Raw genomic sequence first — 25,790 nt, forward strand, 5'->3', positions numbered from 1 at the left:
TCCCATCCTTTTTTCAACTCCAGTAATGACTTTTGGTGAATTAATTAAACCTAATTCCAGATTAACCTCCAAAAGCTGGCAACTCTTGAAGGCAATCCAAGGACTTAACTACCCAATTCAAATCCCTTCCAGTTCCAAGGACTTAACTACCCAATCCAAATCCCTTCCAGAACCGACGGGGGACTACTAAACTAGGACCATAGAGCACCCAATATTCCAGAAATTCAATTCTTTTTTTTTTTTTTTTTTTTTTTTCGACGGAGTGGGGTGTCCGGGTCAAGTCCGTAAAGGCGGCCCGACTAATCCCCACTTCGGCCCGGCCCAGCGCCCCAACCAGACCTAGCACGTTAAATGCACGGCGAACTGATGTTGCTGCGGAGGTTCGACCCCAAGACCTAACGGTCCCGAGGAGGAGGCGCCAACCACCAGCCCATTCACGTGGGGGCCAGAAATTCAATTCACTAGGATTGTTTTCCCATCCTCGAGCCACTAAAATTCAATTCAACCTTTCGAGACATCATGAAGTCACCCCTTACCGAACCAAACCCAAATACTAAATGCGATCCCTCTCATATTGGTTTCGGCGCCTAATCAAATCGATTAGTATTACGTGTACAAGTGAACGTAAGCACCTCCACAATTTCGAGTCATATGTAGTCTAAAAGAAAAAAAAAACTTTGGAAAAGTGATTTGTGTCCATAGCCCCCCTAGATTAGATATGAAAAGAAGAAACAAAATGAAAATTGTGACTAGTGTGTTTGGATGAGAGATTATTTGAGATAATTTTTAAAAAAAGATACACTACTGTGACATTTTTGTTGATATGATATTTGAAATAAAAAAATAATTAAAATATGTATTTATGATCCGAGCAGATAAATTTGTATAAATAATTTGCTATTCAAACACAATAATCTTATTTGAGATAATTTGTTAAAAAAAAAATATTGTAACACATTTTCTAATGTGATACTTGAAATAAAAAAGTGATTAAAAAATATTTTTATGATAAAGCAGATAAATTTGTGTAAATAATTTGCTATCCAAACAACTTCTAATAACGAAATTGTGTGTTTAGTTTATGATGATACATGTGCAGTTGCTGTTTCATCAATTCGTCAAATTCATTTTTTAAGTCATAATTAGTTATCCTTTTAATCTCTTCACAATACAACACATGGCACCGTAATCTAATCTTGCGCACCGCTATCATGGCATTATATTTATATGCCACGAGGTCCTCCTACTATTTGGACAAATCTTCGACCCACTTTTCTGGCTTCATACAAATTTTCATTACATAAAAACTTTCTTTTATTTTAAAAATTGTCAATGGGTTTTTTCTTTGTTTTTCAGAGAAAAAAAAGGGAATTTTGCAATATTAGCTGGACAGCACCATTAAATTTGAAAAGCACTACTAGTATTCTGACGGAATTTGCAAATTAATTTCTTTGAAATAAACCAGATATGACATCTTTTTTTTCCACCATTTTGAGCAAATTCGTGGAAGACAGCCAAGAAGATGTAATCCAGAAACCCCCCAAATAAAAACGCGTCAAGACAGCTAAAAAGTTCTCCTTTTCCTCTTCCTCTTCTTCTTTCCTCTAGCTCTTGACTTCATTTTTCTTCTTTAGTACCATTTTCTTGGCTGGGCGCGATTTCCTTATTAGCATTTCTTTAGATTGCCATTCGCATTTTCCGTATTCTTCGGTTCCATTCAACCAGGTACATTTCTTTCTTTCATTTTTACTTTCTATTTCTTCAAAACTGACCCCAGTAAAAATATCTGATCTCGCTATCTGTAACCAGCGTGATCAGAGAAAATTTCTTAAAAATATATAAATGGGTTGTTTTTCTATCTAGAAAACAAAATTTATAGTCCTTATCAGGAAAATTGTTGATTTTTGTATAGTTTTTATATGGTTGTTTCCTCTTTTTTTTTTTTCTAATGCCAATCTTTGAAAGATATATCGGTTGATTTTTGTACAGGAATTGTTGTTGTTGACATTGTGGGTTTTTGGTGGTTGAGGGTTGTAAAATGAGTGAAATTTTGGCGGTGCATGCAGACCGGTTTGTGAAGCCGGTTCAGGAGATTAACCCATATGGTATCGTGGATGAGAAGCCGCAGCGCGAAATGGTGGGGCCTTCTACTTCATTGGCGCCGCGGCCGGAGGAGGAGGAGGTGGTGGTAATGGTGGGGGAGAATGAGAATGAGGAAGCGCCGCTTATAGCGATGGCTGAGTGCCGCATTTGTCAGGAGGAGGATTCATTGACCAATTTGGAAACTCCCTGTGCTTGCAGCGGTAGTCTTAAGGTGTAAATTTTGAGAAACCTTTTTGGATTGGCATCACTTTTTCTTTTTTTCTTTTTTTTTTTGAGAATTTTACATTGATATATGCCATCCATTTTGTTCTTGTTGAGCTGTTAAGTGGAAAAAAGCTTGTTCATAACCAAGGTTTGTTTTTGAGCCTTTTGGGTTATTACTTATTACACATGCCTGTAACACGGAAATTGTTATCTTGGCAACACTTTTTGGGGAAATGGCATGTTGCATGTTGCTTGGAGAAATGGTGAAGAAAAACTTTTTCAAAGATAAGGGCGAGTCAGGATTTCAAAGGGCAAAATATGGAAAATGTTGAATAAATTTGCTAGGAGTGGAAATCTTTGGTAGGTTACTAGGTTATGTGCGAAGCTAAAACTGAAGCATCTGTATTACATAATTTGACCTGACTGTTGCTTTGGTGCTACTTCGGTAGCGGTCCGCTTTAGTACAAGAAGCTAGTTTTGGTGATTTCTCTAGCATATTTAAGATGCATTGACTGGGTTCTGCAACATTTCTTGCATTAATTGAAAAGAAACAAACCAAGTCAAAATATCTGAAGGTAGTAGGGTTGATATTTTTGTGCTACTACGTTAGTCGTCCTTCTGTGGATGCAATTTTAGCTTGTGGAGCTTTATTCTGCTTTTGGCTGTAGTGGTATCTACCCACTGTTGTATGACCTTCCATTCTTTAACTTTTTCATCCTAAAGTTATCTAGATGTGCCTGCGAAGTTGTTTTCTTGTGTCTGCAATGTACTATTTGGAAGCCTTTTTGAGCTTTCTTTTTCATGTGATTACCCTTTTCATGTGTTACGGCAGCACCCTTCTCCCGCTTACCTGATACAGTCCACTTTAAGTGCATTCATATGGTATTATTTTGGTGCAGTATGCTCATAGAAAATGTGTTCAACACTGGTGCAATGAGAAAGGGGACATCATTTGTGAGATCTGCCATCAGGTACACTTTGTCTTGATATTTTTTCCATTTGGTAGAGTTCACTAATATCAATTTGTTCTGTAAAGCAAACAAAATTTAAAGTTGTAAATTAACATTGCTTTGGACTGTAATTGTCTATCACTTCCCAATAGATTAAATTTTTACGATATTTGTAATTTGTAATCACATAGACTGGAATGGTTGTTTCAAATGGCAAACTTCTTGTATTTCTGAAGAATGCAAGACAATGAAGTGTTGCGACTTTGAACTGGAGTTAGGCCCCGAGCTAATGGAACATCCATTTTGATATGTGGTACTTGGACTTGGGTATGGGAGTCCCGTGGACATGGCTGCTCTAGTGCAAAATGAAGAGTTTAGTAAATGGACTTTGATGCATGCGCAATTACTTTGCACGCCAGATAATGCTGAGGTTTCATGACTGTACATTGTTCCCTGGAAGGAACAAACTGAGATATGTTTGTATGTATACGCGTGCAGTCTGTTTTCTGTTCATCGATGATAATAGAACCTGATAGACCATACCCAAGGACTCCAAAAGAGTATGGACCGAAAAGATTAGTTATTTGGTTACAATATCTGTTATACAGGATTGATTGCTTTTATAACATCACCAGGACACTATTTAGTTCTATTGTCTGGAGGTGTAGAAATGACATGTCTGTTTCCGATGAAGTTATTTTAAGGCTCGTATAACTAGCATTGTGAAGATTGTGTAATCACAGATAATATCATTCGTTTCAAGTATCATAGTCCTAGTTCTTTTAACGCAGACTTTCATTTGTATGATGCAACATTTTTTACGTTTGACATGCAGCCTTACCAACCTGGTTATACTGCTTCTCGACCTAATCCTGAAGAGACTACAATAGATATTGGGTAAGCTTCAAAAGTTTTGTGGATTCTATTCTGTTAAGCACTGGGGAGGGAAAAAAAACAAAAGGAAAAAGCAAACTTTTACTGAAGGCCCTCTTGCAATAAACCTTTCACTGGTGTTACACCTTCATAATAATCACAATTGTGATGAAGTGATGAAAAATCTACACTCCAGGGGAGGCTGGCAGATTTCTGGGGCACCTTTGGATTTGCATGATCCTCGCCTTTTGGCAATTGCAGAGGCTGAGCGTCAGCTTCTGGAAGCTGAATATGATGATTACAGTTCTACAAATGCAAGTGGTGCTGCATTCTGCCGTTCAGCTGCTCTAATTGTAAGCATTTACCAACACATTCTTTTCCATTATAAGTTCTATTCTAGGGCTAATTCTGCAATTGGAAATCCTGTTGGTTATCTTGTCATCTAATTAGGAGAATTAGGTTTACACAGCAATCATTCTTTTAGCCCTCTCCCAGTAATTGGTCATAAAATTTCCTAGAAAACTCTTATCCTATACTCTTATTAGTCCTTTGCTTTTGACTACTGATTTAGGAACCAAATATTTTCATGAAAATGAAAGTTGCCATTTTTTCTTCGGTTGTGTTTGGGTAGTTAGTTTTAAGTCTTTTCACTGTCAAGGAAATTTTTCTTCTTCAGCTTTGGTTACTCGAGTATTTGTATATTGGGAGACACTTCTAGACCTACATATTATTTGCCCTTGCGTGCAGTCAAATTTTAGTTAATTCTGAAATCTACTGAGCTGCAAATGAAAGGCAGGAATTTCATTTCTTCTGCTGTTCTTCCACTTGCACTTATGTGTGCATGTGGAATGTTTTTATGAGCTTTTGTACTCTTTCTTCATGCTTCTTCTCCATATATTTGTTGTTAGATATCCAAAATATTGCAATTCATCTATTTTTCACATTTTCATTGGCAGTTAATGGCTCTTCTGTTATTGCGGCATGCATTGACTGTTACTGATGGTGATGGAGGTGATGACCCTTCTGCATTCTTCTCTGTAAGTTGGATTTGGACTGTAAATTTGCAAGAAAAATAAGAATCCATTGTGGTTGCCAGATGTTTGCCTTTTCTTTAGTCTAATTAATGGATGATGTGCAGCTTTTCTTACTTCGTGCTGCTGGCTTCCTTTTACCCTGCTACATCATGGTCTGGGCGATTAGTATTTTGCAGCGGAGAAGACAGAGACAGGTGAGTGTCTCTTTCGTTTCTGATGTTTGAGGGCGATTGACTTTTCTAGATATTTCCTTAGAATTGCATTCTTTCATCGTATACATTGCACCCTTTCAAGGACACGGATTTAGGCTCTTGAACATTTTGATAACAAATGTTTGCAATTTGAGTTCGCCAGTACCAAATCTGGGGATAGTTGATGCTTATGGAAGTGATGTTCTTCGCTGGAACAGGAGGCTGCGGCATTGGCTGCGACACAGTTTGCATTTGTGGTACAATCTGGGCAAAGCAGGGGTCTGCACTTTGCGATTGCATCCACTGCACCTCTACCTACACCTGCAACAGCATTGACTCCACAACAGGAGCATGTTTGAAATCTCCTGCAATCCTCATTTCACTGAGTGGAACAATCAGCATCTTTTGTGCGGCATCATATGAAGGACCAATCTCTCTCGTTCATTTTGAAAATATGCCTTCTTTGTCTTTTAAATGTCTCCTTCGGTTCTGTGTATATAGTAATGATGCTTCTGTATTCGAGCTGGTTAGGGAAATTCGGTTGACATGGGCCATGGCCGTTTGTTTGCTGAGCCTCAACCTTCCGATTACCTATTCCTATGTTACTTCATTTTCTTTTTGTTTTTCTGAGGGTTCCTATGTTACACTTTCAAGTCTTTTGCATGGTTTGGATATCAAATGCTCCTATGTCATGAGCACTCTGGCCCCTAATTTGAGGGCTGTACTAATACGACACTTTGCCTGCCTTTTTCTGTCTCCAGTTCCCCGGCTTGAGTGATGTAATCTATTGGCATAACCACGTTTTTTTTTTGGCAATCGAGAATTCCAGGAGGGTTCTGTGTTCGCTCGGCCGTGTGAAAGGCTAGATCAAAGTGTTCGTGACGACATAAGAATAATCGTGGATTAGCTCATAGAAATTCGAAGTTGTGCTAAAGAACGAACGAAGAATTAATTGGTAAGAGTTAAAAAAAACTTTTGAGCAACTAGTAAAGAAAGAAAGATTCATCAAAATTTCTTTGCTCTCCCAAAGCAAAATGAAAACCACATTTTCTGGGGTAATGGTCTCCCATCATCAGTTCTCGGTTGTATATATTTTAAGCCGCGGGAATCCAAGTTAATACTTTTTGGTCAAATACAAGCCCACAAAACTCAAAAGCGCGCGGCAGCAATCCCAACGAAATCTAAATGCCGTTGAAAAGAAAAGCTTGTCGTGTCCTCCACGATTGCCTACAAATGACTAGTTGGAACACTAAGAATGAGTTGAATAATCCTTGTCTAAAGTTGGGAGAGCATCTGCTTTAATCTTTGTATTCTGGTAACAACATTCTCTTTGCAGCGTCCCACTTTGTCTTTCCAATGTTGCAGTAGTGATTTCCAATTAAACCGAAGGGTCCATCTCAGATACCCATTCCTGCAAATGTTCAGCACCACAAAAGGGAAAAATGTTGAACCCCTCCCCTTCATTCAAACTGAAAAACTTTTGAGCATAGCCAATTGATTTACAGGCCCTCAAATGGTCAAAAATTAGACTATCTTCATGTGGGCTTACCAAGCACTGAGAAATCGTTGTCTATTATTAGGTAATGGACCTAATGGCGTTATGGCATATTGAAAAGATCGCAACAAATTACTACTACTTCTGAGAACACAGAACAATAAAGTCTTTTTTAAGTGCCCAAACAAACGCAGTCTGCTGAGCTGATCTTTGATTGTCATCTTTTGGATCTCCAGCCCTGCCCAGAAGAATATGCGTACTTTCCCAGATTCAAGAATTTCACATAGAATAGCAGGTCCAGGACAAATTTAGACCCACGGAATGACATGGAGCCCATATGCCAGAGCTAAAGTTGTTGTTGATAGCTTACACGGTCCTTTACGACTAAAAATCAGTAAACCTGGAGAATAACCTTTACTAACTCCTACTTACCATACAAGATAAGAAATTTCTTTGAATATCGGAGCTCTTCCTAAAGCTGATGGGATGAGATAAAACTCCTTAAGATTTGAGACTGAAGATTCTAATGTAGCAGTCAGCTTTGCAAGGCGGTAGAATCTTACAAGTACATCAAGAACCCTGATTAAAAAATTGTACGGTACCCGTACCAGAAGCAAAGTAAAACAGGCCCACCAAATATTGCTTAGATTTTCTCATCAAGAAACGAAAATCAATCTAAGATGAGGTCAGAGGGATTGTAGTTATAATCAATTATCCAGCTAAAGGACTTCTTTTCCCCGTCTCTAAACGATTTATTACCACATTAAAACTTGGGCTTAGGAGTCCCAGAGCTGAGTGTTGAGCTTGAGTTCATACAAGAATCTAGGAAGGGATTTATATAATTTCGTCATGGGAACCGGGAAGAGTACAGCCTTACTAGTGGTTTTTACCTGACCATTTGGTTTTTCTCCCCACCATCTTGTCTTCGTAGTGATTCTGACTATTCTTGCTCTTGGATTAAATAGAAATGGTAACTCTCTATATTACTCAGTACACATCCTCGAGCCTTTTCTTTCTCTAAGAGGAAGCATCAGCATCAGCATCAGCACCTGCCTCTTCCTTGTAGGACGATATTACTATATTAAACTATAATATGTACTTTAAAAAAATAGTTAAACCTGTCTTTTGCTTGTTTGGATGTTTTTTTTTCTTTTTCTTTTTCTTTTTTTTTTTGTGGGGGAGGGGGTTAATTTGAGGTAGGAAATTGCTTATTTGACTAACATTTGTTGATCTCTTACAATCTGATGGACTGCTGTTCAAGTAGATATAAAGCGAGAACTTGACAGAAACAACTCAACTATTCTTTTCACTTTCATTTTAGTAAATAAAGGCAAAGAATCTCTCAGTCTACTAGAAGAAAAGGAAAGGATAAAATAGATGAAGCTGTACTACTGATTGGACCACTACTTAATCGCTGCACTTAAGGCACCTTCAAGATCTCATTATGCAAGTTTGGTAAAGCATCAGAATTTCTGCTTTAGAATGTTCCAATAAGCATGTCTATTGCATATAATAGCCAAAAAGAAGAATATAAAGAAAAAAGATAGTGTACCCTCAGCCCTGTTAGAAGATAATTCAAAAGATAATACCAAATTCTAAGAGAAAGAGAAAGAGACACTTGAAGACTGGAGTGGGGCTTGTTTGAAACATTGAATTGGGGGCTTGAAATATTATTGGTAACCAAAAATCTTTAAAAGAAGAAGAAGAAGAAGAAGAAAAAAAGCATAAAGAAACACATTTAGCACAAGAAACCAGGACTGCTATTTTAGTTTGCATGGAGAAGAGAGCTTGGAATTCTAAAGTGAGATCTCCAAATGGCATAAAGCAGATGTTCGGTTTTTCTAGGAACAGGGATGTTCTATTCCCTTATCCTTTTCCATCTCATTTTGCTTTTATGACTGCTTGCCCCTGGACCAATATTATAGTACTATTAGCTGCTCAGGCTCTTGCTATATTTGCTAGTGTGTTTCTTAGTAACTAAGTAAAGCTGATTTACCATAAGACCCTTTGCATCAGATCATTTAAAAATTGAAGGCATACAACAGCATTTCCCCCGGCACATTTACATGTAAGCATGTCTGGAAGATGTGGCAATTTGGCTGGGATTCAAAGTGACTGACTTGGTCTTTGTTTACTAGACAAAAGCAGAGCAAATGATAAACAAGCAAGGCAACAAATGTAAAAGATGCTTAGCTTCTCAAAGGTGTTGTTCAAAGACCTTTATCCATCCTACTCAGATTCTTTTTCAACAGCCTTAGTTTTGCTTAGATTGCTGAGATTTATGATTGGGGTGAATCTTAAACTCCCAAATATGATTCCAGGCCCACCAGACTTGCTTTATATGGCCCTCCAAATCCCAATTATAAATACATCATGAGCTTGTGTCTACAGGGATGGAATGCAAGAAGAGAAGGGTTGCAGCATCATCACTGCTCAGTCTCTTGCCACTCTAAAAGAAGGAAAGGCTTACTCTTCCTTACCAATTAACACAGAAACATGGCCATTAGTATGCGGAGGACTTTTGTAGTCCTCATCTATCTAGGATTATTAGCAGTTCATCCGGAATATGTTTTTGGTTTGAGAAGTATAGACATCGAATTGAGATGGCGCAGAGAAGATCATCCGATCATGCAGAAGGATCAGCGGATGCTCAAGGAAGTAGTCACAAACGGGTTAAAAGCTGAAACGAGAACAGCACCTGTAAACAAGAAAACTGATCCATTTCAATCAAGCAAAAGACAAGTTGGAAGAGGATCAGATCCCATTCACAACCGCTCTTGATTGAAATCATGGTTTTTTTTTTTTCTTGATTAGTAGTGGCAAAATAGCAATGCAGCAGATTTTCGTAAGGGAAAGATTTTGCACCCAAAAATCTGGACGGAGGTCCAATGCATCTATCTCCTAGAAGCATTTATCTGAATTTGCTGTTTAGATTCAGAGATCAAAAGAAAATTAGCAATATTCAAGGGTGTAAGAGGATGACGGAAGCATCAGCCAGCAGAATTGTCTTCATCAGTAGATGAAGAACAGTCAAAATTTACAGTCAATTGGTAATGGCTCTAGGAGATCAAGATGTTAGTACATTGTCTTTGCATAGTCAACCAGTGTGGAATCACTATTTCTTGATTGCTTGCAGAAGTGACAATATGTTCTTAGATATTTCAAACTGAGAAATCTCTTCCGAATTTCAATACAAAGATTTGATTGATTCTTGTGGATTTGAAAAGCAGATATTACACAATTCCTTTTAGTAGACAAAGAAAAATCAACAAACAAATTCTCGTTTATCACCAACATAGCTACAAACAAATACAAACACACAAAACCAATAAGATTTCCCAAGTAGGTAAGAGCGTTCTTGTCATAGCAAAACAAGCCCTATATGTGGGGAAACATGTGAAAAAGTTCTTCTTTTATTTCTAATTTACGTATGTCATCTTTCAGCTTTCAACAAACTTAGATGGCCGCATTGCAGTGAATCACTTTCAACTCTAGATTCTAAAATTGATATCAAACTTCATGCACCAAGACAGAGCAGCTGTTCAATCTAAAAAATGCCATACGTTTTTTTCCCACATTTCTCTCCGAAAGCCTCTTTCCTCTGTGCGTTTCACCACTCAATTACCTATTGTTGTTTTTTAAAATGCAGTTTGTCATCTCTTACCACAGAATGCTTCAATCAATCTCGGAAGGCACTGTTTTAAAATATGTAATTATCATCACCATCTTCTTCAACCAAGGCTGCAAAACAAAAGACTCGGACTTGTTTGAGTTATAAGATGAACTTCTTGTTATGCACTGGACTGAAAAAGTTTCCCCAATAATTGAGTACGATGCCAACAATCGTGATGCATCCAGTTTGTAATTTTACAATACATATTTAACACATCACCTTTAACTTATTTGTTGGATAGTCTATTTCCAATTTCCAATCACTGTTTGTCATACTGGAGGAGGAGATATCCTGATTCTTGGGGATATGGAAACATTCAAATGTTCAACTTACTCGAAATCACAGATAAAAGTCACAAAACTGTGGAATTTCCTACTTGTGTACATTATCAAGCTTCATGATGTGATTTATTGACATGTTAACAAAACCATTTTTGGCAGCTGCTGGCAACTTTCCAGCAGCATAGGGGTACATGACGTCAAAGTCTTCATTTAACAGAGCTCAGTAGCAAGAAGTGTGAAAAAAATTCCGCTGGGGAAATCGTAGAAGCAATGAAACACTTCTGATCAATGAAACAGTGAGTAGTAGAGGTACATGACGTCAAAGTCTTCATTTAACAGAGCTCGATAGCATGAAGTGTGAAAACATTCTTTTGGGGAAATCATTGAGTCATTGAAAAGCTTCTGATCAATGAAACGGTGAGGTGAAACAGGAGAGCAATACACAAAATACAAATACACCGACCAGAATACCAAATGCTTGTGGCCCCCCATTAAGCAACGTGATAACCGCAACGTTTCTTAAAGTTATAACAACAATAATAGGCTACAACTAAAAAGACTTGGAATAAAAATTAAACAAGCTAGACACTCTATCAAATACTGCCATAGTTGCATCAGCCAAAAAACTTGTTAGTGCTAAATACTAATGTACTATAAAAATAGAAAAATGCTTTTGATTTTTAGTTAGTTAACCTAGCTATAATGCATAACTAGCTTAATCTTCGCTTACAACTGCAAAACCTGCGAATGTTTTTTACGGCGGTTCCCTAACATTTCTATGGCCATAGTTACAGAATGTTTCAATAGGAGAGCTCTCAAGGGATGCTCCCGAGAAAAAGAAGTACAGATAAGAATGAAGACTAAAATTTAAGGAGAGCCCACCTCGAGAAATACTGCAGGAAGCAAATAAAAAGCTCATGTATGGCAGTACTGAAGCTAGCTTGCTAGCAGCATTACAAATGGCAATTTTACCTGGCTTTAATATGCAATGATCGATGTTACCATCAGACGTGTCCAGAAGAAAGATGACACCAGCTCTTGCAAATGCTCAATCTAGGAAGACAATAATCTGATCGGACATGCAGCTATGGGTCTAAGATGTCAGCAATGGCGTCGTTCCATGACGGGGTGACGAGCAGACTGTTTCGATCGTCGTTGGACGGACCTTATTGAATTAGTGGGATTTACCCCTATAACTTACAGATTTTTCAATTAAGTCCCTAAAAGTATTAATCTTCACCAGCAAGATCACCGTCCCATCGTTGCATCTTAGTTCTTTAATTGCCAACGTTCAACAAATTTTATCTTTTACTTTGCGGTGCTATGACAATTTTAGAAGATAATTTATCCTTTTCCATTTGTTGTTTCGGTGGAATTAGTTATATTATTGTTAGAATACATTTATGTAGTATCAAGAAAGGAAAAGTGACAGAAAATCAATCCTCTCTGGAACTCCTCCGGACAAATCTGATCTTTCTCAATGGGGTATTTTAGTTTCTCTTATAAGAATAAATTCTCTCCCAGGAATTTTCTAGTCTTAGAGTATGTATGAGTTGTGGATCTGTAGATGTATTTCTGCCATTAACGCGGAATCATGAAATGAGGAAAAGCGGAACTGTCTACGTGAGACGTATCATTAGATGCTCCCAATAAGCAGCAAAGCAAATATCATCCTTTGTTTAATTCTATACTGCGAATAGAAAATTGAGGATGCCCATCGCCATCACGTATTCAAATACGTACTTTGTCTATGAGTGTAAGAAATCAATGCTGACAAACTTCCACAATAATTAATATTAATTTTCAACGAAATGGAGAGGTCAAATCCTATTCTTTTGAAATAGTAACCTAAATCATAGGCCCAAGTGCCCAACCACACTGGAATCTGAAAGGACGGCCCCGTGTAATTTCTCGCGACGAATTCCACTCTCCAGGAAGCATGTGAAGTAGACAAGAATGTCAGCCCCTTACAACGTAACAAAATCTAGGCTACTATTCTTCGACGAAAAGAAGCTTAACTTCAGTTACTGGACTAATAAAACAAGGTTGGAGTTCTCAAGGTTGTTTGCGCATTCACTTGCATTTCGATCACGTAGTATATTAGTATAAATTTAGAGGCAGATTTATGCTGCAAAAAGATTTTTTTATTGCTAGGCTAGAAACCTAACTTCATTTTGCTGAATTATTCAGCAAGCTTGTGTAACACTAGGTGATTGGATAGAGATAATTTGAAAAAAATAATAATTTACCTCACAAATCTCAATCACCTTTTTATCTCACATACATCACATCACAAAAAGTGTTACAGTAATTATCTCAAATAAATCATCCAAATAAACTCTTGTCAAAACAAACTTCTTGTTTTGGTTTTATGTATTTTCGGAGTTTTCGCTCTTCAGAGCTGCATTCAACTCCTTTATAATTTTGAGAATTAATCTTTCCTATACACTACTGTAAGCGTTGAATTAATGACAATTATATAAAATTTGAATTTGAATTTCAACGTTTACACATATGTCATGAATCCAACGGTGATAGTATATATACTGTCAGTGTATATAAGATTTATTTATATTTTGAAGGCGGCACAAATGTTACAACATGCTCCATGGATTCCGATAACTATGAACTTCACTTTTATCATTTGTAAAAAAGTAATTTTTGAAGATCTTTTAAGAAATTTTTGCTGAATCTAGAGGTTTATATATAAATGGGTTTATATGGTAAAAAATCGAAAAAAGTCCAGTCTACTATTAAACTAGTTATTATATATATAGAAATCAGATAATACTCGTTTTTCTCATTGCAGGCTTTTTTGTTTCCCTATGGAGCCGCTGCTTTTGATTCCACGTTGGAAATCCCATTAACTGCAGCGCTGCTGCGGGCACAAGTGGAGGCTGAGAAATCTTATTGGCGACCGACACCAACCATTGTTCACATCACCAAACTCCATTGGAGCAACTAGCTTACTCACACAGTTGCGTAAAATCAGTTTAAACAAAATGAACATCCAAACAATTTTGTTCAATGCACCTAGAATTTTGAGTAATTTACTTTGATAACCCTTTAAAGATTGATACGGAGAATTAAATCTTTGCGGTGCACCAATGAAATCTTTTTGACACTGGAAACCAATGAAATCTTTGCGGTGCGCCAAGCCCTCAATTCTCAAGTGATGGAAGATAAGAAATAAAGTTGTTTGGGATTCATCAAGAAGGAACCTTAGTGTACGTTTCAAAGGCTCCAAAGAGCCAAATTCTTGACAGTCACATAGTCTGAGACCACGGTTGTTTCTTACAGGTATAATTTCATGAAACTCCCCTAAGATTTATAATAATCATATGCAATTCACTTCAGGTTTAGAAAATTACATTTACCTCCTCTCATGCTGCAAAATGACAAGAATAACCTTTATTTTAGTAGTGAACATTGCTCTGTTAGGACAAGGAATGGACTGTAAATTGAAATTATAAAATAGTAGTAATCTCCCAAAAAAAATTACAAAATAGTAACCAAAAAAAAAGGAAAAATAAGAAGACAATTTTACACAAATTACTTCAAATCCCTTCTCGATCCTGCCACCTATTCGACAAGCCAAATAATTCCACAGTCACACTCTCCTCCGAAAGTCCCATTATTCCCCATTCTCTACCATCATCATCACATCTTCCTTAAAAAAGACCCTTTTGGATGAAATTTTCACGCACGGCATAAAGGCAAGGAGAAGGTCTTTGGTGACATTTTGGACGGGAAATTACATAATCAAGGTTAATTGGAATACAACAAGATGATGGTAGTGTCTAGTTCTCGGGATATTTTTATAGAAATTAGAGGATAAGAGATTTAAAGGTTAATTGGAAGTCAAGGTAGAAAGAAGGAGTGACGGTGATCATCGATGAGTTCTTAGTGTATTGATTTTGAGGGAAGGGAAGAAGATTGTGTAAACCACATGCTATTGGCAGTTTTCTTTATTATGAGAACTTTCGGTAGAGGAAAATCACCTGAGGGCAATTTAGGATTATTAATAGAGATTTTTTTTTTTCCTTACATCAACAAAACGAACTTTGTACCATTTTTTAAGGAAGGTATGTGTAATTTCTCAAATTTAAGAGGTAGTCTCTGCAATTGTCAAGAACTTCAAGGGAGGTTTGTAAAATTGTCCTTTCAGAAATAATAAAAGTAAAGAATAACCCATCTCATGATCTTACCATGCTTCCAACATTCTCTATGTTCTGTACCATCTTAGAACACTACCTAGTATAAATTCTTATCAAGTGTCTAATTGGCTGTCACACAACAAAATATCTCGTTAAACTTATCCTCTTACGGAACCATACATGCATGAGACACACATAAATATTCCTCATTCAGTGGATGCTAATCCCTAATTTCTTAGACGCTTATGGATGATTATCCTCATGCTAGCTAAATAAATCCGGTAGCAATTTGTGTGGTTCCCACGTCCCGTCCACGTCCATTACAAATTCTCGTGCTAGCTGTTACAAATTCTCGTGTCAACTACTACTAATTACTTCCCTGAAAGAACCTCAATTATAGCAAAGTTGCATGGTCTATTAATTATTTGTTGACTCGACCATGGATGGCAGTCTTATAGTGCTTAAACTATAATGAGGAGTTTCTCCGGGAATTAAATGGCATACAAATGTGAAAGCTTCAACAATTTTTTGAAGTATTCCTTTAAATAATAATAGGTAGTAATTAATGAATCTTTAACCATTTTTTTGACTTAGAACGCAAAGATAGCAAGTACTTCCTCCGTCCCACTTTGATAGTCCTGTTTCTTTGATAGTCCTGTTTTTTTTTTCACACAGTTTAAGAAAAAGTAGTTAACTTTGTTGGAAAAGTAAATTTAGATTGCTATTTTTCTAAAATACTCTCACATTAAATATGGTACAACTTTATGGGAACTTGAATTGATGGTAAAAAAAGAATCAACTCTCATTAAATGGGGTAGGTTTATAGTAACAACTACTTACATTGAATAAAGGTATTTTAGAAAAATTAAAATACAACTACATTCTTCAATTGGAAAGTAGATTATAATTTGGGACAGATGAAAAAGGAATACAGAACTATCAAAGTGGGACGGAGGGAGTAGTATTTGCAAGGACTTAATTACGACTGGGGGGCAAGTTGAGCGCTACGAAGTAATTAAGTGTTCTGCAATTAAAGCTACCGGCAACCGGCTTAGCCATTTTATTGGAACGGTTGAAATTTTAAAAGTCGTGGCTCCGTGTTCCTCGGCTTTTTATTCTTTGTGAATGCTAAACCTGTCAAATTACGAGATACATATGAATCTAATCTAATCTTGATCAGCTTTGCCCAGGAGACCATACATATATATGAATGAATGGTGATCAATGATCATGACATTTTGATAAGAAGAATACGTATTTGAGGATTTAATGCTGCAAGATGCCTGGCAATGCAATTACCTTTCGCACAATTATTGTTCTTATTCCTCTCTCACAATATACCCAATAATTGGATTGGATTGTATGTTATGTGGGTGTGTTACGAGCGCTGGTAAATGGTGGTGTAATTCGACTACATCCAATGGTACGTGCAGCTGCTGTACATGCATATTATTCCGCCACGATTCGGCCTGCTTTTGGTGATTACTTACAGTAAACAGGAGAAACAATTGGTTCGACCAATTTTCACTTGGTTCGACGCAGTAGTGAAATTGGTTGGTGATCTTTATAAAATCTCCAACAGACAAAAAAATAAATAAAGCTTTGGTTGGTGATCTTTCTGGCTTCTGCTAAGAGCCTTAAGGGATACATAGAACAATTAAAGGTGGAGATGGTGAAATTTGAAATTGGATGGTGACAATATTTGAAACTTGGGTTGCAAATTTTAACAAAATGAAAAAACTTAATTTGTTTTTGTATGTTTAGTTATAGACTCCCTAAAAAACTTAATTATTTTTATCTTACATACGTCAAAATATGTTCTACTGCAAAATCTTCAAAAAAAAACAACCCAAACAACCCAAACTCCGAGCCTAAGAGCAGACTTGAAGGCTTTATACTTTGAGTTGGGGTTGAATTGCAAGCTGCAAGGGCTAATGGGCGTTTGCTTCTCTAGTCATCCCCATTATGATGTTGGACAATTACCAGACCTGGGTTGACATGGCGTATTCTCAGGTTCATCAAATCTAGTTCGTCTCATTTTGCACAAATAGAAGGGGAGAGGACCCGCCGGTCCAATGGCTCAGTAGCCACATCTCTCCTTGGACTGCACGTGAGGGGGTTCAAATCTCATTTGCAGTGAAAAAAATCTAATAGTTGTGTCATAACACTCTCTTGATCTACTTGAGTCTGTATACCCACTACCCCTTATCACAGCCTTTTTAGATTCCCCTTCCCTAAATTAGCATAGATTATATTATACAAATGTATTATTGTTGACAAAAAAAAAAAAAAAAAAAAGAGGAGGACCCTCATACATACTACTGTGTATTTTGCGTATCTTGCGCGTGCCCTTTTGATGGTGACACAATCGTCAGGGCATTGTTCCCTGTCTCTGTCCATTAAAGCGAATTTGACCCTAGAGTCCCAGCCCATATACCATGTCCGCGTAATAGGCTAAGCTAAGCGTGATTATGGAACTCACTTGCAAGTAATCGCCCCCTTTTCAGACTTCGCAGCACATTTCTCGGCTTTAACTTTCTGCGTTTTCTTCCTCATAAAACGATAGCTTCCCGGACTCAAGACCATAGAAGTTTGTTTGGGATTGGAACGACTTTTCTCGACTGCATGATTTCACGACCTTTCTCCATTGCATGATTTCTTTCTTTTAAACCAACAACGTCTAGATTAGGTGGCATCAAAAAAGTTTTAAAATTCTATTTAAATGTAAATCAAGGTATTAAATCTTCTTAAGTACATTTTAAAATTCAGATTTTCTGAAAAAGCCGTCAGCGGATGCGCAAGCACCCATTTGAATCAGGTAATAGTTCAGCTTCCTTCAAATTTTTTTTGGACCTCTTCAACTCCCCTGTTCCCTTTAGTATAGAATAGTATAGGTTCATCGTATCAAGTAACAGAAAGAAAAGATTTCTTTCTTTTAATATTGTTGTCATTTCAGTCCACTTCCCAACTGCTTAAAACCCTCTTTGAGCTTCTAGTTCACTGATTGCCAACTTGCCTTGGTGTTGGTTATAGAAGAACAGGCAGTAGTGAGTAATATGCTACTGATGCTGCTCTTTGTTGATTTGCAGTGAATGGGATTTCCCTTATCAAAAAAAAAAAAAGTAATATGCTAGTCTGCAGTTCTTCAGATAACTTTCGGTTCAGCTAGTAGTATGTCTTTGTTTTGGTTGATAGGTGTTAGGTACACTGAAATATAGCTTATCCTTATTAGTATGTAATTCTGTTTTATTTCCATTTCTTTATAAATTTTCTTACAAATGTTTGTTGCACAAGCTTTTTCTATATTTAAAAAGATACATTTTTTTTTCTTTACTTTTAAAAAGATACATTACTCTTGTACACTTACATAAATGCATCTTCTTGTTGATTAATTGCTAGTTTCAATTTGGAATAAAAAGAGAAAAAGAAAAGGTTTAAGTGGATATAATTACTTGGAATATTATTTGAAATAATTATCGTAACACTTTTTATGACATAATATATGTGAAATAAAAATAATTAGAAAGATGAAAAGATTATTGGAGGAGGTGATTATGATGCAAGCACAAATATGATCTCAAATAATTACTGTATAGAGTGTTATTTGAAATAATTACTGTAGCACTTTTTGTGATGTGATGCATGTGAGATAAAAAGGTGATTGAAAATATAAAAATATGGATTGAAAAATGTGTTTATAATGCAAGCGAAATATTTTATTATTTGGAAAAATGAGGTATACAAACAAAAGATTGTATTTTTTGTGAAAATTTTTTTTGGATTTCCGTGAAAATATTTTGTATCACATTTTCTAATCAATTTTTATCTCATATACGTCATATCTTAGAAAAGTACTACAATTGACTTTTCTATAAAAACTTCCAAAAAAAATATTGTAATCCAAACCGTTGAGCGATTTGAGAGGAGTGCTTGTTAAAAAAATTTTCTTCTCGGCACGCGAAGAGGGAAAAAAAAGGACGTTTGAAACTGTTTCACGTCAGTGCAGCACTTTGAATAATATAATGATAGATGAGTTGAATACTCTTTCATTTTTTGTTACTGTCAAACTGCAAGGCCAAAAATATTATTATTTGGGAAAAAATGTAAATTTTTTATTTTAGTTACTAAATATATTATTTAGGCAAAGTGGCTATTAAACTAATAAAAACATATATAATAGTTTGACATTAATTAAATAACTATTTTGGTTAAATAAAAAATTCAGGGATCCAAATAGGAAATTCTTAATAATTTAATGACTATTTACGGCATTTGCTCCTCTAATACCATAGAAACGTTGCACAAAAAATTTAGCGATTAAAATAGAAAATTTTCAATAATTAATTGTTTTAACGGAGGAGACTACTTGGAAAATTTTAAAATAATTTTATAGAGTATTTTTTTTGTAATGTAATACAAAAGGATAATTAAAAGAAAAAAACCAATTAAGAAACATGCCTTTGGTTTGCTAATTTTTTAAAATTTTATCAAAAAAGTATTATAAAAATTTAATATATATATAAAGTAAAAAAATAATTGATAAATATATTTAAAAAAATAAAATTTTTTTCGTGAAAAATCACAATCCAAACAAGAAAGGGTGCCAACTTCATTTCTGCTCAGCACGTTTCAATTATATGTTTTGCGTTCCCAATGAGTATGATTGAGTGTGATTGCACAATTTGCATTCACAACGGGATGCTGAAGCAGTGAAGCTGAAGGCACTGGCTGCCACCCTGGTAATGTGCGGAGAATCAATAGGGTGATTTTTTTTTTTGTCAACAATAGGGTGACTAGAGCTCCTCGTTTCTGCACCTTTCCAAGACTGCTAGGCTATTGCCGATTTTACAAACATATTTTATTTCAAGATGTCTGTAGGGGTGATCCCTAAATTAAGTTTTAGTAAAGAAAATGATCATTAAATTAAGTCTTAAGCTCAATAATCATTTTAGGGCCATCAAATTATAGGGTTACGAGCTCTAATAGACTGTAATGATTGATTTCTTTGATTAACTCGCTTGAATCCTTACATCTAACGTCACAGCCAAGTCTTGAAGTATACTCTTAGACGTGATCTATTAAACAAAAACAGTATATATATATATATATATATATATATTTAATGGGTATTAGATGCTGAAGGTGTCAGTCAAAACAAATTGATTAGATAAATAATATAGTAGTGATTAACAAGATGCACCCACTCAATTTTTGATACTATTCTTTAATCGTGCTTAGCAGATGGGGAAAGTTTTATGTTTCCAAGATAGATGGTCTTTCTTTTCCTACTATGGAATGTTCATAGCCCTTGTGGCTTTCTAATTATTATGTGTTGACGTAGCATTACGGAAGCACAATTATACTAGTTTATATTAACAAGGTGGAGGTTAATGTAACTTACAACTGAACATATATACTATCATATAATTTGATACCCTTGGTCTAAATTCACATCGTAGATTGGCATTTAGTTTGATTATCAGATTTTGTCTTTCTTGGTAGGAATGGATTTCTTATTGCTTTACCATCCAACTTATGATTAAGGACACGCTACTAAGGATGAGTGAAAAGCTTAGCTTAAAACGTAATTTTGATAACAAAAAAAACAACTATTTTCTTTTCCTTCCAACTATTTTTTTTTTTCTAAGTTTTCTAACTGAAAATGATTTTTCACTATGAGATGTTTACATTTTTTGTAATTTTCTCTATGTTGCATGGAAGAAGTATTTGTTAGAAGAATTTAATGCGCTCTATTGAAGTCACGTAGCTTCTCCCATTTCTCCTCTCAGCTTCTTCAACCGTACTCCTCTTTCATTAGGAAAAATTTTAAAAATTAATAATAAAAAAAGACTTCATGTAGTTTCTCCAAAGGGAAAAAATCGTCATATTTCGTCCAATGAATTTTTTCACCACCCACTTTTAAAATAGTAAATTTACGTCTCTTATAAATTTAAATTAATAAAATTTGATTCCAATCTAAAATGTTAACTACTATTTAACTTGAAATCAAAATGTGATCTACAAATAATTATTTTTTATGCATAAAAAAAGTCTAGCAATGGCAATGAGGCGAGGGGTGGGCTAGGGAGTCCTTCTCTTGTCCCCCTACCCTGTGCACTAAAATATCCCCCCGCCCTCTCCCCAGTCCCTGCGTTTTCTACCTGACTCGCCCCTCCTCATACTCCCACACGTGCTCCTATGGTTGTCTCGTTATATATGTTATTTTTTATATATATATAGAGGAGTTATTTGTTTGCATTACAAATATATTTTTCAACATATTTTTTTTATCTTTTCAATCATTTTTTTATTTTATATATGTTACATCGCAAAAAAGTATTATAATAATTATTTCAAATAATCTCCTATCAAACACTTCTATTGTAAATCACTTTAGCTAAACATTCAGTGTAAAATCAATGTTAAAAATCATTTTGATATTTGTTAATCTATTTTTCTACTTTTAGTAGTAAATCTAAACTTATAATCATCATATTTGTTTAAAGAACTTACAAGATGTAAAAAAATTGAAGTGAACTAAAAATAACCAAATTATCGTTTTATCTAAAAATTATTATTTTTTAGTTCTCAAATTATAACATATATTATTGATGTGTAGCAATAATATAGATAGCAGAATTAAACTTACAACCATCATATATTATTTTTATTTTTTGATAAATAACTTACAATATGTAAAAAGTTCAAGTAAAACTAAAAATATAAAATATTCATTTTATCATATAAATTATGATATATGCATACATTATTGATATGTAATTATAATCTGTATATGTGCATATGTAGAAAATTATATATATATAATTTTATATTCATATTATCGTATAGGAGATGAGATTGGATATCCTACCCTGTCCTTTGCCTTGTTTAAAATGGGGGGAGAAAAATCCCTCCGCCCTTGCAGCCACCCGTCCCACCCACCCCTTGTCCCGTGACTTCTCCTATGGGACGGGTACCCACGGTCGCCTGCCTCCATTGTCATCATTAGTCATGTCTCACTTCTTTAGTAGCAAAAATGAATATAGATTAGGTTAAATCCCACTTGTTTCATTTTTTTTTAGGGGCAAAACTAAAATATAGATCGAATTATTTATTTAACTAAAAAAAAAATTTAGCATTTTTTTTCTCCTTAAATAAATGATCACACAGGGTAAGAAGGGTACGAAAAATTAAGTTGAGACCTAAATTTATCAACTTCATTTTGTTAGAGACGTAATTTACTAATTTAAAAGCGAATAATGAAAATTTTTATTTGATAAAATATGAGACACGTTCAAACGATTTGCTCTCCTCTAAATTCAGAGTATGCCCTAAAACGGAACAATAATTCATATGAGGGAACTCGTTGAACATATGATCGGTTGATCTCTTGAATAATTTCGCGTCAACTCACGCTTGTCTGATCGCGGGATCCGAGCCTCATGGCGATAAAGCTTTTGTACAAGTTCTAATCAATGCGGCATTAATTTTAATTCATACAAGTCCTTAGCATTGGTCAAAGTCTTTCGCCAATACGGCATTCTTTTTGTTTTTGAAAATTGACGAGCTTGATATAACAAATAAGAATACGAAGTACTTGTACAAATTCCACGTACGGTAAAAGTAAACGCTATGGTATAAACTGTGACACACGTCCTCGCGCTAAATGCTAATTCCACTAAACTTTATGTACTTTCAAGCTTCAAACTTTCCATTGACGTAAGATTCAACCTTTATATTAGCGTGGCATGGTCTTCAACAAATTAATCAACCCATGCCGTGTCTGCCCCAAGTCAAGGTCCTGGCTTGTAAGCAGACAATCCCAATTACCAAATTAATTCGCCAATAAACTGTACTTAGCAGTGGGGGTCAAGTTTTCCCCCCCACCCTGTGCTCGTGCCAAGTGTGCATTAATTTGACAATGAGTACACATATGACATCAAGACATCAAACCCCCCCTCCCTTCTCATCTCTTTTCTCTAAACCAATTAATTGCTCTCTGGCGAGTAATTTCAGAAAATATTTATTGCCCCCCATTTAACCTTTTGCGTCTGGATGTGATCTGCAACCAGTAAGGGCAGCAAGTAACCTCATCCCTCCTCATCTTCTACAGTCTATACTACACACACAAACAATTAAGTGCAACAGCATCCCAAACCTCAAGAGCTGGATGGATTTCTATGCAGGCGATTTATTGCCTGCATCTAACCCCTTTGTGTCTGAACGTGATCTATAACCGCTAAACCTTGGATTTCCATAAACAAGTGGTTGATATTCTTGGGAAAGACTTTTTTGTCTAGTTGTAGTATTTCATTTATCACTATCAAACAACCCCCCACCTCAAAGCAAATCCTCTTCTGCATAATCTTCAGTGTTCAACCATCCAAATCACCATAAATATCAACCCTCCCCTCCTTTACCATTTTCAAGAATCTCACAAATCGAAGTATGGTTTCTCTCAAGTTTTACCCATAGAGCAAGACGTTGTTCTTCTACCGATCTCAATTCTCGACACTTTTTGTTGCTCAATCTACCAAAAATGGGTTTAACCAACATCTCAACCCCCACCACAACCCCTGATACTGACAATGATACCCCACCACATACCCAACCTATTAGGTCCTTTTCCTTCACCAACGGCTCATCCAAGTACCACCACCGCCACCACCGCCAACCACCTCCTCAGACGGCGGTGGCTTACCGAGAATGTCTCAAAAACCATGCAGCCAACATTGGTGGCCATGCTCTGGACGGGTGTGGAGAGTTCATGCCTTGTCCTACCGCCACCGCCGCCGACCCCACCTCGCTAAACTGCGCCGCCTGTGGTTGCCACCGCAACTTCCACCGTCGCGAGGTGGAGCACTCCCCTTTCATCACCACCACCGCGGCTCCACATTTTCTCGAGTTCCGCCAACACCGAAGGTCCTCTTCTTCCCCCTCTCCACCGCCGCAACAACCACCAACTCTCTCTTATCCACCAACCCAGATGCTTCTTGCCCTCAGCACCGCCGCGCACGACGATCAGCAGGTCCCAAACCACCATCAGGTGGCAACACCGGTAACCCCAAGGGAGACAAAGGCGGCGGCCGAGAACCTCAGCGGCCGAAAGCGGTTCAGAACGAAATTCAGCCAAGAACAGAAGGAGAAAATGCACTCTTTTGCTGAGAAGATGGGGTGGAAAATGCAGAAATGCGATGACAATATGGTCCAGAATTTCTGCAATGAGATCGGGGTCGCCAGAGGAGTCCTCAAAGTTTGGATGCATAACAACAAAAATACAGTTGGCCGCAGAGATATTAGCAGCACCATTACCATCACCAACCCTGCCGCCGCCACCGCCAATATCACGGAAGAGGACAAGAGCAACAGTAATAACATCCGCCACCATGGTGGAATTGGAGGCAGCCCGGAAAATGGCGGGTACAACATCAACAACAGCTGCATCAACAATGATGAGGAGGAGAATAGTGAGAGTCATTACTGTAACAACGAGAGTGGCCATGCTAATCTTGATCTTGATCATAACAATACCAATGGCAGTTCTTCTTCATCTTGATCGCTATGGGAAGTAAGAAGATGGAAGAAGCTTTTTGAGAAAAAAAAAAATAGGTCGTTTGATTAGGGAGTAGTCTTCTTGTACTACTAATGATTATTAAGGTTAATCAATCAACCGCACAAGTAAATAAAGCATCATGCGTTTTGAGCCTTTATCTTTTTACTGTTCATCCCCTTTTCCGATTCTTCCATTTTGCTATGGTATCTTTTTATTTTGTTCATAGAATGATCATCCTTTAATATTTTTTTTTCCTCATATTACCACTGTTTGAGAGATATTAAAAAAAAGAAAAAGATAAAAAGAGATGCTTACAGGGAAAGAAGACGAGTTCAATATTCATTTGTTTTTTCTTGCACTTTAACATGATCTACTCTTTTCCTATATGTCATCCTCCTTGTATCCGGTGTTAGAAGGCTTTTGATTTCTTTCGGTGGAGGATGGATAAAGGGGTTTTTGTCATTATTATCTTCAAAATCAGTTGTTTTTTGTGCATGATTTTGAGGATGGATATCATATTATATCAATATGGTGGTATGATGCTTTTTTACAATGTACAGTACGTAGCTGATTTTGTTTACATTACACCATGTCCAACTCTTGAAGGAAATGCTGTACGCAATTTTGTCTTCTTTCCATTTAATTTTGCATTTCTACTAGCAAGCCTTTGCAGGATAGTGTACACTTGTCTTAATGGGGAATATTATGGCACAATGAGGCTGGTAGGTGTACCTTTGACCTTTCGGTCCGAAGGTGAAGCTAAGGCTAAGTGGATGATTTCTATCTTCTCCAAACATAATTCGTAATAATCACAACTCTTTCCAATTCAATTTTGAGCATTAGGGCATTTATTTACTTATGTATAGATAAATTAAAAACTATAGAACTTTATCCAGGTATATCAAGTACATTTTGATGAGTAGATTAGCAAGAAATCTCTGTTCCTAATCATTGATAGCAAGAGTTCACGTACATTTAAACTACATCACATGAAAAAAGTATTACATTATTTTATTTTTTTAAAAAAAAATTATCTCAAATAATTTCCTATCCAAACTCACTCATTATGTCATTATGTCATGCACCTTTAAAGATGGTTCCATCCTGTATCAGTTGTCTAACCTCATTGTCACTCTGGTTTGTTAAATAATTTCCTTAGTTCCTCTTTCCTCTTTTGGTTCTGGTAAGAGGTGGAGGGTCCGATAATTCATTAATTTAAAGCGGCACAATAAGGTGACTCGATAGTCTCGCAATTATTATTAGGACAGACGGAGCA

At 36.3% G+C, this 25,790-nt stretch overlaps 2 protein-coding genes across 3 annotated transcripts; both read left to right on the forward strand.

Moving 5' to 3' along the window:
• The first annotated feature begins 1,438 nt into the window (after positions 1-1,438).
• Positions 1,439-6,085, forward strand: LOC113719595 (uncharacterized). 2 transcript variants are annotated; one of them, XM_027244826.2, is made up of 8 exons: positions 1,439-1,725; positions 1,990-2,314; positions 3,207-3,278; positions 4,093-4,154; positions 4,327-4,483; positions 5,087-5,167; positions 5,269-5,358; positions 5,574-6,085. In XM_027244826.2, the coding sequence occupies exons 2-8, from the start codon at positions 2,039-2,041 to the stop codon at positions 5,712-5,714; spliced, it is 879 nt and encodes a 292-aa protein (XP_027100627.1). In that variant the 5' UTR covers positions 1,439-1,725; positions 1,990-2,038; the 3' UTR covers positions 5,715-6,085. The 2 variants fall into 2 exon arrangements, with proteins under 2 accessions (XP_027100627.1, XP_027100628.1); XM_027244827.2 differs by having other exon boundaries at positions 5,519-5,682.
• A 16,605-nt stretch (positions 6,086-22,690) lies between these two features.
• LOC113718872 (zinc-finger homeodomain protein 11-like) lies at positions 22,691-24,671 on the forward strand. Its single transcript, XM_027243797.2, has one exon. It carries the CDS (start codon positions 23,501-23,503, stop codon positions 24,515-24,517), a length of 1,017 nt encoding a protein of 338 aa, XP_027099598.1. The 5' UTR covers positions 22,691-23,500; the 3' UTR covers positions 24,518-24,671.
• The last annotated feature ends 1,119 nt before the right edge of the window (positions 24,672-25,790 follow it).

Source organism: Coffea arabica, chromosome 11e (assembly GCF_036785885.1).
Source record: "Coffea arabica cultivar ET-39 chromosome 11e, Coffea Arabica ET-39 HiFi, whole genome shotgun sequence".
Lineage (NCBI taxonomy): Eukaryota > Viridiplantae > Streptophyta > Magnoliopsida > Gentianales > Rubiaceae > Coffea > Coffea arabica.